Source organism: Anabrus simplex, chromosome 1 (genome assembly GCF_040414725.1).
Source record: "Anabrus simplex isolate iqAnaSimp1 chromosome 1, ASM4041472v1, whole genome shotgun sequence".
NCBI lineage: Eukaryota > Metazoa > Arthropoda > Insecta > Orthoptera > Tettigoniidae > Anabrus > Anabrus simplex.
The window spans coordinates 469,361,236-469,377,328 of record NC_090265.1 but is presented as its reverse complement, the minus strand read 5'-3'; the positions used below and the strand labels follow the sequence as shown (position 1 = coordinate 469,377,328).

At 41.7% G+C, this 16,093-nt stretch overlaps 1 protein-coding gene across 1 annotated transcript in view; it reads right to left on the bottom strand.

Annotated features, from left to right (window-relative positions):
* The window catches only part of LOC136873804 (uncharacterized), a 412,301-nt gene that overhangs the window by 373,060 nt on the left and 23,148 nt on the right, over positions 1-16,093 (bottom strand). Inside the window, exon 3 of the mRNA XM_067147093.2 lies at positions 3,652-3,679. Within this exon, the coding sequence (XP_067003194.2) occupies positions 3,652-3,679 (28 nt within the window). The remainder of the gene's footprint in view (positions 1-3,651; positions 3,680-16,093) is intronic.

Here is a 16,093-nt window from a genome sequence, read left to right as displayed (position 1 = left end):
CTGCATCTCCCTGTGGGACATATACCTGCTTACTGGTCGGCGCTACAGCCCACGTAGGTTCTTGGCCTCCTTGATCACCTGACTCCATTCATCTCGGTCCTCAGCTTTCCTTCTCCAGCATTTAACACCCATATTTTTAAAGTCGTTTTCAACGTCATCAATCGATATTCCAAGTTGCGAAGACGATATCAGTTTACCTCCTCTTTAGGCGTTTTTCTCGCCAAGTCGTCAACAAGTTGTTCGATTTTACTTTAAGCAATCTTAAGATATCCGGAACAACTTTCTTACGAGGTAGGGGAGTTAATCCTATGCCCAACCCCCAAACTGGAGGACCAGGGTATCACTCTTAGACCTGTCCGGCTTGGGTGGCCCAACAAGAGCAAATGCTCCCGCCGGCATAGCGCTAAGCTTCCAAAACACCCGGAAAAATGTATGATGCCTTCCTTAAGGTGGTGATACCATCGGGAGGCTGTGGGACATATGGTGAGAATATAATTTTATAACGATGAAACTCCCATTAAAAGTTTTGAATTATGTTATTAAAATGGTTTTGATTTCTGCTGAGATCATTCTGATCCACTTGAGTTAACAACTTCTCTTGCCTTAGTTCATGGCGTAACCGGAAAGATTTCCAGGCCTGGCATTCATTGTCATAAAAGTATGTCTGTGATGATAGCCTTTGACAGTCCAATCTATCAGAAGTATTTTTCACAATTTTCAAGAGAATGAGATATATTTGAATACTCTTTCCATTACAAGATATTAGGATCTTCCGTATTGACGGTTTTCACTTTACAAAGGTGAAAAATGAGAGTATCCTTCTAATTCAATACATTATATATTCCGTCATTAGACGGAGTAAACAAATTCAAACATGTTTCGGCTCGTTTGAGCCATCTTCAGTGAAAAATGAGGGGGGTTGAAATAATTTACATAATATAAGTTAAAAAATGCCCTAAAACATAATGAAGGAGCAAAATGAAAAAAAAAACCAAAAGAGAGCCTAGGCGGAAACAAAATTAGCACAAATATACAATATTGACATCAATATGCGGAGCAAAAAACAACTCACTGCGACAAAATTCAGTGAAACAGGTGTTAATTTAAAATAATAATTGAAACTAAAAACTGTGTTAACCTAAGAAACAAAGGAATGATCAACAAAAGATGCAGATGGAAATGAACAATAGTAGCACATGGTGAGATTCTGGACCTCATAGTTTACAAAATATTGGTTTTGTAACAATAACAAAACAGTGATCATGTTGAATGGATTTTTTTAGATTCATTGTATAATCATACAACATATATAAAGAACGGGGCTATTATGTGAACATGAATTAAAATGGTAGGTGGCTGCCTCATTAGCGAAATAAGAACCATAGCACTGCACACATTCAAAAGTCATTACTTTCGCACTATGTTCTGTATGGCAGCTTCGTCGTCTGGAGCTGCTCGTAAATACAGAGTAACACAAATGACGCACAGGAAGTCTGTAATCGTCTGCACTGCATCATTAGCTACTCCATTCCTGGTGATTGATAGAGGGACCAGAATTCGTTGATTATATTTTACTTCTAATGAGAATCCCAGTGACCGAGTTAGATATGTTTTAATATTCTACAGTACCTAGGGTTACGACATGTGAAATTAATTACCTCCCACAAATCCTGCATTTTAATGGGATAGAACGACTAAATATGAATAGATTCTTCGGTCGACCCCTTTCTTCATTTCTTTTCCGTATACGTACAAATGCAACAGAAACAACCTAAAACTGTATGCTCTCTCTTTTTGTAAATTGTTTAATTTATAAAATACTTTGACAGTACTAAAATTGTGAATGGAAAGGTAATCACATACGTGCAAAGTACTGATTTGATTTAGGGATACATGTAACGTTTCCAGATTTGTCGTTTGCTCTTTGTTATCGCTAGAAACCCATTCAATCCCCATGATGCGTCAGCCCTGACATAGCTTGGCCTATAAAACGATCCCTAAAGCCCGAAGGCTTGCAGATTACGAGATGCCACGTGGTCAGTGCGACGAATCCTCTCAGACGTTATTCTTGGCTTTCTAGACCGGGACGCTACCTCACCGTCACATAGTTCCTCAATTGATATCACGTAGGCTGAGTGGGCTTAGAACCAGCCCTCAGATCCAGGTAAAAATCTCTGACGTGGTCAGGAATCAAACCTGAGGCCTGCGGGTAAGAGACAGGCACGCTACGGCTTGACCGTGGGGCCGGCTCTTAATACTATAAAACTACACAAAGTCAATGCTCAACGCTATGAAGACACATTCCAGAAACTGAGACACGCCAAAAATTCAAAACGCCCGGGCATGTTATTGAACGTCATTACCCTTCTTTATTATAGCGCCAGCTTCCACACTGCCAACTCTATGACAAATACTCTGGCGAATTCTTCAAGAACCTTCCTATAGCCCAGATCTCTTGTTATGCGATTTTCACATCTTTGAGGAGCTTCGACATCGGTTTCCATCGGAAGACGACGTGTGTGAATGGGTACAGATGTGGTTGTGTCTACAGCCCGCTAGCTTTTTGAAGAATGAAATTGGCCATCTCACCACACAGTGGGAATATCTTAACATTCTCGTGATTAATTGACTTACGAAATGTTCTACTATACTTTTTTAACAGCTGACTTGTTTTCATTTGACTCCTACTTATATATTGCCTAATATCTCGTTCCAGGTCTCCTTTCGTAGTGTGCATAATCGAGCGGTTTATGTGCATATCAAGACATACTGGGAAGATGCATTGCTTAGAGATCGAAATACTGATTATCTTCTTTGGCAGTGGATATGTTGAGTGTAACAAACTTGCACATGTGTGGTATCCTATTGAAAATATAAAATTTTCAAGCAAAGACAGATTTTTATTCAATGTCCATGTATGCAGCAGAATCATCGCGATATCCCTAGCTCTTAACGCAAGCAAGGGAGGAGTTATTCTGTAACAACGAACAGAAACATAAAATCTCGTTTTAGAAATGACTTCAATATCTTCGAATAGGAATATGATATTTAATCTACTGTACTCCATATTCTTGTGAGAATAATATAAGATTGATTTTTATAAATTAAGGACCATATTTAAAAATACTTGTCTAATTAAGTAAAAGAATTGTTTAAGGCATACGTTTCACTGTATGTTTTGTCTGTAGCGCAATATCACAGACAAACATCTACTCAGAGTTATCTAAATATCAGTGTACTTATTCATATTCCTTGTACTAGAGAACTAGCTAATCACTTTTGAGTCAAAAATACAAATATGGATATTTTATCTCTGTAACAGTATAATGTACCTATGAAATGAAATGTCGTATGGCTTTTAGTGCCGGGATATCCCAGAACGGGTTCGGCTCGCCAGGTGCAGGTCGTTCTATTTCACACCCGTAGGCGACCTGCGTGTCATGATGAGGGTGAAATGATGATGAAGGCAACACATACACTCAGCCCCCGTGCCATTGGAATTAACCACTTATGGTTAAAATCCCCGACCCGGCCGGGAATCGAACCCAGGGCCGTCTGAACCGAAGGCCAGTACGCTGACCGTTCAGCTAACGAGTCGGAAGGTACCTATGGTATTAAGTAACATCTGGAAAGAAAATGAAATTCACTCACCGTATTGCTGATCGCTGTCATCCAGTCACTGTAACAAACAAAACACAAAATGTTTGATATATTTATCATTAAATAACTTTATTTCAAATAAATCGTTAATATTACACTAACTTGATCTATAATTATTTTTCAAATATGGCGAACAAAGCTCTCGAAGCTGAAAAAAAATGCAACAGATGTAAGCACTGGTTTATGTTTGTAATAATACAACCTGTGACAATAAAGTTCGGTGAATGAAGTCAGAACGGTCGATCCGGAAACACTGGTGACACACAAAGCTGCACCTGCGTAGCAGCAGGTTTTAACCACCTGCTTCCAACATTCTTCAGTTGAGCATCGTGTATGTGCCGTGTAAGATCTGTTTGACACAGTGCGTGTTTAGTGCGTTGGTTCTGAACTGGGAATAGGAACATGAGCGACCAAAAGATCTATGCACAGTTTTGTTTTGAGCTTGGCAAGACACCGAATGAAATGCATGCGATGCTGGTACGTGTTTACGAAGATCAAGCACTGTCCTTGAAGTGTATGTACGAGTTGTTCACCCGTTTTCGAGGAGGCCGAGAAAGTGTTTCTGACAACCCCCGTAGCGGAAGACCGGTGACCGCCGTCAGTGACGAAAACATTGAGAAGCTGAGGATATTAATCACGAACGATCGGCGATTAACTGTGCGCATGATAGCGCATGAACTGCGACAAATATTTACCCAGAAGTTAGGGAAGAAGAAAACGTGTTCTCGTCTTGTGCCACATCACTTGACTGACGATCAGAAGCAGGCACGTTTAGAGGCTTCACAGGATTTTGTCGAAATGGCGGATGCGACACCAATTTTCCTGAACTGTATTGTCACTAAGGATGAAACGTGGTGTCTCAGGTACGACCCTGATACGAAACGGCACAGCATGGAATGGCGTTCTCCGGGATCCCCTCGTCGGAAAAACGTTTAAACCGAAAAATCACGCATCAAAGTCGCTTTGAAAGGAAAGAGATTTTACGATCTTCCTGACACCCAACGAAACGTGACGAGGCTCTTGAACACCATCCTAAAGAAGCCTTCTTGCAAAGTTTCCAGGATATGTATCGCCGATCTCAGCAGTGCATAGTTATGGGAGGGGACTATTACGAAGGACAGTAAGATCACTGTCGTGCATTGTTCATCTATGTTGATAGTACAGGACTATTCACCGAACTTTATTTTCACAGGCTGTAGTTCATAACGTCGTCAGACTGAGACACCCGCCCGCTAAATAGAGGAAGAAGTTGAATTAGTATTAGCGTTGAATGGTTACGTCCAAACCAATACAACCTGATGTGATTCATTCTTACATAAAGAAGGTGTTTCGACAGGGAAAACAGTCATGAAGTGTGCTTGCGCTCCACAGCAATGCACGTCAACACGCTGCTAACTTATCAATATACATTCGGCGCAGTTTTCGCTGGGGGTCTTATGGATCCATACGGCCTAACATTCAAGACAAAAACCTTTCTAACAGTCACGCCTTTGATATGCTAATGATGATGATGATGTTTGTTATTTAAAGTGTCCTAACATCCAGGTAATCGGCCCCATCTGCTAAAGCATATTCTGATAATGATGTTGTGGAGAGCATTTCAAACAGCAACCAACGTCCATTATGGAGGGTGTAGAGAAACTTGCTCAGCGTTGAGACAGGTGTCTATACGCTGGGACCGACCGAGTTGGCAGTGCGTTTAGGTCACATTCGGGAGATGATGGGTTCGAATCCCACCGTCGTTATACCTGAAGATGGTTTTCCATGGATTTCCAAGTTTACACCATCAAATGTACCTTAATTAAGGTCACCCGTGCTACCTTCCCCATCCTTACGTCGCCGGAAACCTGCAATGTGTTCGTGCGAAATTAAACCACCCGCAAGGAAAAAAATAAAGCTGGACGGTGGGGATGATACCTGTAGACTCTCTAGAACTGTCATGAGTTCGATTCGGCGTATGTTTCCCTGAGTAACTGAAACTGGATCATCTGCGTAGTACCAGGAAATAGTAAAATTTCCTTGTGAAATATAGATCAATATCGTGTTCTCAGTAATATTCTCTCATGTTGCAAAGGAAACTCATTTTATATCATTTAAGAAGATGTGAGACTTTATTATTTTTACAAGTTGCTTTCCGTCGCACCGATACAGATAGGTCTTGTGGCAATGACGGGACAGGAACGGGCTAGGAGTGGGAAAATAAGTGGCCTTGGCCTTAATTAAAGCACAGCCCCAGCATTTTCCTCGTGTGAAAATGGGAAAACATGGAAAACAATCTTCAGGGCTGCCGACAGTGGGGTTCGTACCCACTATCTCCCGAATACTGGATACTGGCCGCAATTAAGCGACTGCATCTATCGAGCTCGTAAACACAGCAATACGTGTTATATAATGTTGAGTATGATCCCGGTAAAATCTGCTTGACAAAAGCATTGAAGCACCCAGAAAGGGAGAAGGAAACGAAATGAAACGTGTTGAGAAGAAATGTGATTTTATTTCAGTGACTACAAAATCGAGTCAAATTCACAACGAACTTTGCAGTACGAAACCACTTATCAGTATGACGTTGTACCCCCCTCTGGCCTGGATGCATGCACTAATTCTGTTAGGAAGGGTGTCATAAAGTCGTTGTATCCTCTCCTGAGGCAAGCTGGCCCACACTATTGTAACCGGTCCCTGATATCCTGGATACTTGGCTGGGACTGAGTTGACGTCCGAGCTGGTCCCACACATGTTCTATCGGGGGCAAATCTGGGGATCTTGTTGAGCACAGGAGTACCTCACCTACACGTAGGCAGTTCATACAGCCACGTCCCGTGTGTGGACGAGCATTGTCCTGTTGAAAAATGGCACCACGATACTGTTGCATGAGAGGTAACACATGAGGACGTAGGATGTCCGTGACGTACCATTGTGTCGTTATAATTCCCTCAATCACTACCAGCTATAAACAGAAGTCATATCCGATAGCTCTCCACACTATGACACCAGGACTAACACCGCTGTGCCTCTCTAAAACATCGGAAGAATGGGACCTCTCCCCAGGTCACCACTACACTCGCAGGCGATAGTTATCCCGGGTAGTTCAGAACCGCGATTCATCGTTGAACACACTACGACGCCATTCATCAGCAGTTGCTGGTCACGGCACCACTCCAAACGCAGTCGTTTGTGTTGTGGTGCTAACACCAGCCTACGCATGCGACGGTAATTCCCTAGTCCGACTGCTGCTGATCTCCGACCAATGATGGGGGTGGCACAGAATATTGCAGGTAGTCCATTATTTGTTCTCGGATGCTAGACGCAGATGTAAAGGGGTTACGATGTGCTTGCACACAATACGGCGATCCTTCTTTGTGGTGGTCAGACGTGGTCGACCGGAATCTTGACGACGAGTATGCCTGCTATCGTGTTCCCATGCAGTGCAACTTCGGGCCACTGTCACATCCGAATGGCCAACAAATCTGGATATTGCACGGTTCGACCAGACGGCCTAATGAAGACCCAAAATGAGCCCCCTTTGAATCTCTCCCAGGTACTGACAACGCTGTCTCACACGAGTACGTGACATCTCCGTGCCCTTCTCAACGATCACTCAACATCAGATGCTGTTCACACCTATTACGTACACTCTACTAACCCTGATAACAACACTAAACATGAACAACACTAATGCACTCTGGTTGCCGGTATACCTATCACAAAAAATTGAAACTCTAATCATTTATACACTTAAGAAAATAGAAATTGCAACACCATGAAGGAATTAGTCGTTTGTTTTGATTTTCAAGATATGGAACGATGCCGTGTAGGTATGTAAACGATCAAAGTTTCAGACCCATTGGATTGTTGCTACAGGTCTCCCCACGTGATTGGTCGCGAAGGAATAAACTCCAGTATACAGACTCTGGTGTAGCGTATTTGACTTGCAGTCTGTGCAATGAAGTGTTCCCCGTTAAACATGCCTCGACAACGGAGAGGAGCACGCTATCAACAACTGTCGCCGTTTGAGAGGGCTTGGATAATTGGGCTGTGCGAGGCTGGATTATCGCTAAGGACTGTCGCTGCACATGTTGGTCGACAGGCGTCTACGGTACAACGTGTGTACCCACACTCGTAGACCTGGCACAGGCCCAGCGCGACAGACAACTGTGAGATAGGGTCGCCGCATCATTCGGATGGCCCGGATGGACCCTCATGCAACAGCAGCGCAAATTCGAGCAGCTGTGGCACCCCATGTTACACAACAAACAGTTGGTAATCGCCTGCGTGCAGCTGATTTTCGAGCCCGTGCCCCTGCAGAAGGTATTCCATTGACCCCACAACAGCGACGTGTAAGGCTGGCCTGGTGTCGAGAAAGATCGACGTGGGTCGATGAATGGCATAGGGTCGTCTTTAGTGATGAATCGCGCTTCTGTCTTGCCCGCAGTGATCGACGGAATCGTGTGCGCCGACGTACCGGGGAGAGGGGCCACCCAGATCTTATTGTCGAGAGGCACACAGGGCCAACACCAAGCATTATGGTCTGCGGAGCTGTTGGCTTTAATGTGAAATCACAATTAGTGCTTGTTGAGGGCACTATGACTGCTCGACAGTACGTTGATAGGGTACTTAATCCAGTCGTTGTCCCTATGATGGCGAACATTGCTAATGGGATGTTTCAGCAGGACAATACCCAGGTTCACACTGCACGCATCTCCAGAGAAGCTCTCCACGACATCACAACCTTAGAATGGCCCGCCAGATCCCCGGACCTCAGTCCTATTGAGCATGTGTGGGACATGATGGGTCGACAACTGGCCAACCGTCCTCAGCCACCCACAACTCTGGAACAACTGACCCGTGCAGTGCAGCAAGCATGGGCCACAATTCCTCAGGAAGCGATCCAGGGCCTTATTGACTCCATGCCTCGATGAATTCATCAATGTATTGCAGCTCGTGGTGGGCACATCCTGTATTGATTGTTGTCCAAACCTGCGGTCAGAGGGACCTGAAAGTGTAATCATCGAAGCACAACCGAACACTCGTCCTGCATGTTCAATTGCAGCAATGTAGCACAACTCCTTCTGGGTGTTGCAATTTCCATTTTCTTCAGTGTATATACGCCGATGGTGTGTGCGCGTACGAAGTTACATTGACATCCGACCATTTTTTCTGGATGCTTCAATTTTTTTACAGGCAGTGTATTTTATTTACGCAGACAATGAATGAATTAAACTCGTAAATTATTTTAATAATCCTCTTTTTTGTTGCGAAATAGTTGGTTTTTGGGGACGCTGGGAAGCCTTACTTCAGCATATAAACAGCCGATGGCGCCGGAGTAAATGAGAGCATGAGAAGGATAGACACGATCGCCATTAAAGGGAACAACAGGATATACAGTAGACCCCACAGTAAAATCTGAAACACATTCTGACCAACCAGACTAAGTAGACAAAGAAATGAAGTCAATCTAGCTGCCAACGCAGCCATATTATACGAATAAATACGAGCTGGACGACGTAGAAGTGAAAGGTCTCATGATCGGTGCGAGCGGAACAACCCTAAGAAGACGATGGAGCTGATGAAGACCTTCAACATCATTACCGAGGAGTTCATCGACTGGGAGCTGAAATCGCTCAGGGGTTCTCTTCTGATCCTCAGATACCATTTGTATTCGCCAGACTGAGATCATCGACCTATAATTTACTTTTAATTTATTTGATTTTTATGAAGTTGTTTTAGTGTATAATTTGTCTGAGGCAGCCTCTAAGTCGAGAAAGATTTGAAAGGAAAAAGAAAATCCTGATATTCATTGGGTAACATTAATCTTAAAACAGGCTAAAGAACGATGCACATTAAACATATCGTAGCTGCACCGGCAAAACCTCGTATCCCACAATGACATTTTTCTCCTTAAGACTGGTCACACCTCCCAGCCACATATGGATAGGGCCGATGACCTAGATGTTAGACCCCTTATTTTCGTATGCCGATGTGTAAAGGAAATTGAACCTTCCTGTACCGCAGCACGAATGTATGTTTGCATGTATTTAGGCATTCCTACATTATAATGCATTTAAGGCTCACCTGTATCATGCAAGAAGAATATGGACACCCATTAGAAGAACGTCTCATCGTTGTCATGCGAGATATCAATATATTATTCACGGATTTTCACATTTGGTGATATGCAGTTTTCCTGCTGTTTGGGAAGTATTCAGACAATGGTTTGAAGAAATATTGACCTCATGGGTAGAAACTTCCGAACGTCCAATGCTGACGGATGTAAGGATGTCATTGAGTGATAGTCCAACATTGCAGCGCAGTGACACGCTATCCAGTGTTTTCTGCAACAGTTCAATGTCGTTTTACTTCGTAGTACATCGAACGTAATGATTAGGAAGAGCTACAGCAGATTATGTGTTTTCCAACGAACAGCATTTAGTCGCATCTTTATTGGATGGGCGGCATCTTCTGGACTGTATTCATACAAGACATACCACTCGGATGCAAGATAATTACTATTGAGCAATCTCGTAGTGTGAATACATACTACTACTACGATCTCTGATACTCTGGTTTTTGCAGCAGACCTTTATCTTATTAAGGGCCAACTAGGCAACCAGATTTATCAACCATTGAAAATGTCTGCGATGTAATCGTATGAAAGCTGCAGCATGACAAGTGTTTGTTAGCAAATGTTCACGAATTTAGATCTCAAGTGAGGGATACATGGACAGTTATGTAAAATGTTCATAATTTCTTCAATACTGTATAACAAACATATATTGAAAATTAGACGGACAAAATTGACAAGAAGCGTGTGACGCTTTGAAATGTCCGTGTGAAATAGTCTTGCGGCATATTCGACGAGATTCACTTATCATAAGGTGTATTGCAAGTTAGTTTACGTCGCACCAACACAGATAGGTCTTACGGCGACGATGGACAGGAAAGGGCTAGGAGTTGGAAGGAAGCGGCCGTGGCCTTAATTAATGTACAGCCCCAGCATTTGCCTGGTGTGAAAATTGGAAACCACGGAAAACCATATTCAGGGCTGCCGACGGTGGGATTCGAACCCACTATCTCCCGAATAGCGGCCGCAATTAAGCGACTGCAGCTATCGAGCTCGGTAAGGTGTATTGCTTTTATATACCAAATACATTATTGTCTTACAAGGTGATTTCCCACGGTGAAGCGACCGTGAAGCTTGTAGTTTTACGTGAATGGTAACACTGTGGTCATAACAACGGGACCTCCAGTTTAACGTGGAGTACTAACCACAGGGACGTTTCTTTCCATTTTAAAATCCCACGTGCATTGGACTGGATTAGAACCAGGACCAACATGGTGAGAAGCCAGTGGCAATGTTAATCGGCTATCAAGCTCCCGAATCACCGGGGAGTGGGCATTAAATTTCACAACATTGTTTTACACTTTACATCCTGAGGATACCCTTCAGCCACGATATTCTTGAGTTTACAATATAGATCCTCTCTGGTTTCTCTGCTTGTGCGAGCGGTTAATCACCACATGTTACTAAATTTATTATTATTATTATTATTATTATTATTATTATTATTATTATTATTATTATTATTATTATTATTATTATTATTATTATTATTATATTTTTGCTAGGGGCTTTACGTCACGCCGACACAGATAGGTCTTATGGCGACGATGTACCAAATTAGGTCTGACATTGCTTTCACTCCTCTTTCCAGAGGCTAAGCAAGTTACTTCATCCATAATTAAACTATATGAAATCTGAAATTCTGACTCCGAACTTCGATAACTTGTAGAGGCGTGGAACTATTTCTGACTGTTTAAACATTGATTACAAAATATTCGAATTTATATTATCATCTTTAGACGCTAATAGGAATGAACATAATGATTTCGCTATTCCCACATACCGTGGAAACTCAGTCCGTAGATGAAACTAACCGGCTTTCTATCCTGTATGGTGGGTTACCTTTTTTCTGCTACTTGTTTAAAGTCGCACTAATACATCGAAAGTTTTCGGCGACGAAAGATGGGAAAGGGTTAGGACTGGCGCCTTAATTAAGGTACAGTCCAAGCATTCGCCTTGTGTGAAAGTGGGAAACCACGGTAAAGTATCCTCAGGGCTTCCGACCGTGGTATTCGAACCCACTATCTCCCAAATGGAAGTTCACAACTGCGAGACCCTAACCGCACGGCCGACTGGCTTGATGTTACATTTCGTAGAAGTATAACATTCACTACTGTTGTTAAAATGTGTCATTACATTTCTTAAATGATCTTTTCTTTCTTTTATTGTTCTATTTTCTTTTCAACCAACAACAACACAATTAACAATAATACGTATCTAGAGGAGGGTACAACAGCAATGTCAACAATATGAGCTTTAGAGCTTCATAAATATCAGGGGAGAAGGAGCTCCCATTTCACAAAACTTGCTAGATTTTTCACATTTTTGGTAATGTAATTGGGAAGCCTGAACTTCCAAAGGGATATATAATTCCCAACTTTAACGCTGAGTATTAACTGCCAAAGGCCGAACGGGCCTAGAATCCACATCCAGGTACCTCAGTACACTAAAATCTTATCAGCTTCTACACCATGTGACACCAGCAGCCCTTAAGTCAGAGGGTAGCCACGGCACAAAATATGGATCAGAAAGATCCAGAATAAACAGGAGCCGAAGCTCATACTAGACGCCCAAGAAAGGGAAAAGTAAAAGGTTAATAGAAAGGCCGAGAACAAAAGAAATAGGATGCAGAACCCACTCCAGCAATCCCGTAATATGACTGGCCGTAACATCTAATGGGGTAGAAGGCCCGGTGACACAGATGATAAGCTATACATACATTGGTGACAAAGACAGGAAGGGAATTCGAGACCGAAACGCAGCGAGAAAATTTAAAGTTATAAAATCTTAGTCACCAAAAAAAGCAAAGTGAACAAGGGAAACGAGTGTCCACACTCGTACATCCTTAAGACACGCATTAAGGTGGTTACACTCCATTCGAAGACAGCCTAGAAACCTACATGTTACAAACTTAAATGAAGTGACATTATCCTACATTAAAAAAAAGGTAAGTGCGGCTCAACACTATCCGCGGGCCGATGACCTAGATGTTAGGCCCCTTTAAACAACAAACATCAACGCTATCCGGTGCACTACCAGAACCCTGGTATCCTCCGGTCGCCACACGCAAGTAAGTTCACATGATGGAGAAAAGTCTTGCTGCCTACGTTGGATGCTGTCCCAGATCATCTGTAGCCACCTGTGAGGAGAGATTCACTTGTCGCTGCACTACTCAATATCCAGATAGGTGCATAAAGTCCAAAATTACCCCTATTTATAGGTGCGAGCTCGTCGATGATGACTGGCTTAACCTGAAATGCCGGAAGGCAACTTTAAAAAAGAACACATAAGCTTTCTTTTGCCAAACTATAAACGGTTACAATACTCTACTAAGTCGTACACCGAACTCGATAGCTGAAGTCGCTTAAGTGCGGCAGTATCCAGTATTCGGGAGATAGTGGGTTCGAACCCCACTGTCGGCAGCCCTGAAGATGGTTTTCCGTGGGTTCCCATTTTCACACCAGGGAAATACTGGGTTTGTACCTTAATGAAGGCCACGGCCGCTTCCTTCCCATTCTTAGCTCTTTCCTGTCCCATCGTCACCATAAGACCTGTCTGCGTCCGCGCGACGTAAAGCAACTTTTAAAAAATCTAAGTCGTAGACGATCCAAATACTTAGGTGGCACTCCAAAACAGTATTGATATATCTATTAATGAACTTGAAAATAAAGTACTCTTCTTAAAGTTCAGCATATTTTTATAAGAGTTCACCGTCCTCAGGCGTTTAAGGTGTTGCCTACCTCTAGGAAGATGCCTCACTGATGGTATCATAATAATAATAATAATAATAATAATAATAATAATAATAATAATAATAATAATAATAATAATAATAAATTTACCGGGAGGTACACCTCTATGCCGCATTTTTAAATCTTGTGCCTAAAAGAACTCCTCTACTGGAGGAACCGTGAACTTGAAACTAGACCTACTTAAACCTTTGCTCAGAAGATGTCACTACAGAAATCCGATGAAATTTTGTTATTTTGAAGTTTCCTGAACTGACTGTATTTCTACTTGTTTTGTTTGCCCTTCATCAAGAAGTGTGAACTTTCTTCAATAGATGTCACTGCTAAAATCTATGATCATGCACCCTGGTGCAAAGTGAAAGAACTTTCAATTTAAAGAAGTTTTGTATTCATAAGTTTTTTTTACTAAATGATGTTTATTTATTTGGGTTGGCAATATTTATCTTTTCTTTCCGCCACTTTTGAATCTAGCCAATCCCTAATCTCTGTAATTAATTTTCCGCTTATCACAGGCTTATTCCTCGATTTTGAGTGTAACTTTTAAATTCACCAATAACGTGAGAGGGTGTGGCTGGTTTATTCATGAAAGGTCTCGAACCTTCCCCGAGGGTTTATAAACTGCGGATTTTCAGGTCTCTTGGCCATTTTATCGTCATCTAAATAAGTGTGTGTGTGTCAAGCAGGAGGCGGGAGGTGCCTCTTACATCAGGCAGCAGTTCTTCAGCAAGGTAATGGCCATCTAACATTTTACTTTTTTGCTAGCTATGCAGTTTAACCCGAGGGAAAGGTTCGAAACTTTAACTATGTAACCAACTTCTCTAAAATGTAAATCTCCTTTCGGCTCATGTAAAAATTTCATAAATCTTTAACTGAAAATCGGGGATACAGAGTGATGTACCCTTTCAAGCTCCCCTTCATCTTGGTTTGAGATGACAACGTTTATTGCTGTTTTTCATTCTGTAGTGTGATAAATTACTTTCTTATACGAGTCACCTCCATAGTTTGGGAATAGCCCCTGTTTCATCGGCCTAGTGCCCCTTAGGTTTTAAGAATGCATATTTAGGAGTGCAAGTACTCGCCTCCGTTCAATATGTGTTTCGGGCCATTTACCTAACCTGTTCTTTTACGCAACGGCCCAATAGGTTGGGTACCAGATACCTCTGTTTCGAATTTGTAACTTGTGCCTTGATGGCGAGTGATTGTAATTTTCTGATATCGCCTAAAATAGGCTTGGAAAACTGAGAGCACGTCAGCTCTTTTCTAGTGTTGTAAAAGTGCCTCTGGGAGGCTTGCTATTGTGTGTTCGGAGCAAGCGCTCCATGTATTGAGGGATTTCTGCCCTTGTGTAAATTTGTACCTTTTGTAAATTTGAGCTAGGAGCTCAGGAACTGTAAAGTGAGGGCTTGAAGCCCAAGATCTGTTTATACCACCAATCTTGTCTTTCCTAGACTTGTTTATGAATTGCTACTTGTACCTGTTACATTGTTATTTGTTGATTTTTGAAATTTAAAAGAAATATAACCTTTGTTAAAGGTTTAAATCAATTCGTGACATTGTAGTTACACCCATTCACCCCGGCACCTTCTTTCACCTCTGCGTTCCACGGGTAACCCCTAACAACAATAATAATGATAATAATGGTAATAATAATAATAATAATAATAATAATAATAATAATAATAATAATAATAATAATAATAATAATAATAATAATAATAATAATAATAATAATATATTCAAAGAGTGTACTATAAACGGTTTTGGCAAATCCGTCCGTCCGTTCAACTGGACCGATTTGCTTCATTCCTCTTTTATTCTGTCCTGAATTATCTGCCGGTGAATCATGAGACACTGATAGGTCTCTAAGTTCAGCCAACTTTGAGTAATCATAAAATCAAGTCATTAAATAATCACCCCACTAATTGCAGGCGAAGGCTTACCGTAAACTTCAATACATTTTGTACTTAGTCGGTAGCTGCTAAGCAACTAACCCTATTATTAATATTCTGATACAGTGATTTTCATCCTTAGTAATGTCATTGCAAGCAGCCATGTTTGATTACTACCTGTCAAGCCAGAGAGGGTACACATCCTCTGATGATGGAAGAATCCTATTCTCTGTTAGATACTCTTTGATTCTCTGACCTTCCCCAGCTTCTGAATATACTCAACAGATAGCAGAACGTTACTAATAACTTACATGCTGCTAAGAGAAAACAGTTGACATACGTACAGACGGGAAGGTATCAAGTCGAGTAGCCTCTTGTATGATCATTAATAAAGCGCAGGAACAATCTCTTGAAAAAGTTAGTATCTACTTATCCAAATCAGTATTCAGACACGGCCAATTGTATGTTGCACTATCTCGGGCAAGATCATTTGAAAATGTTAAGATCCAGATACTGCCAAATGGTCGAAGCACAGGAAATATTTTATGGAAAGAAGTATTATAAGCTTAATTACGAATGAATTAGCTATTATGTACCAGTGTTAAATATTCATAAAACTATTGAAAAGGAAGGCAAAAGGCAAAACAATATGACTGAGATGAGTTATCGAGTTATCT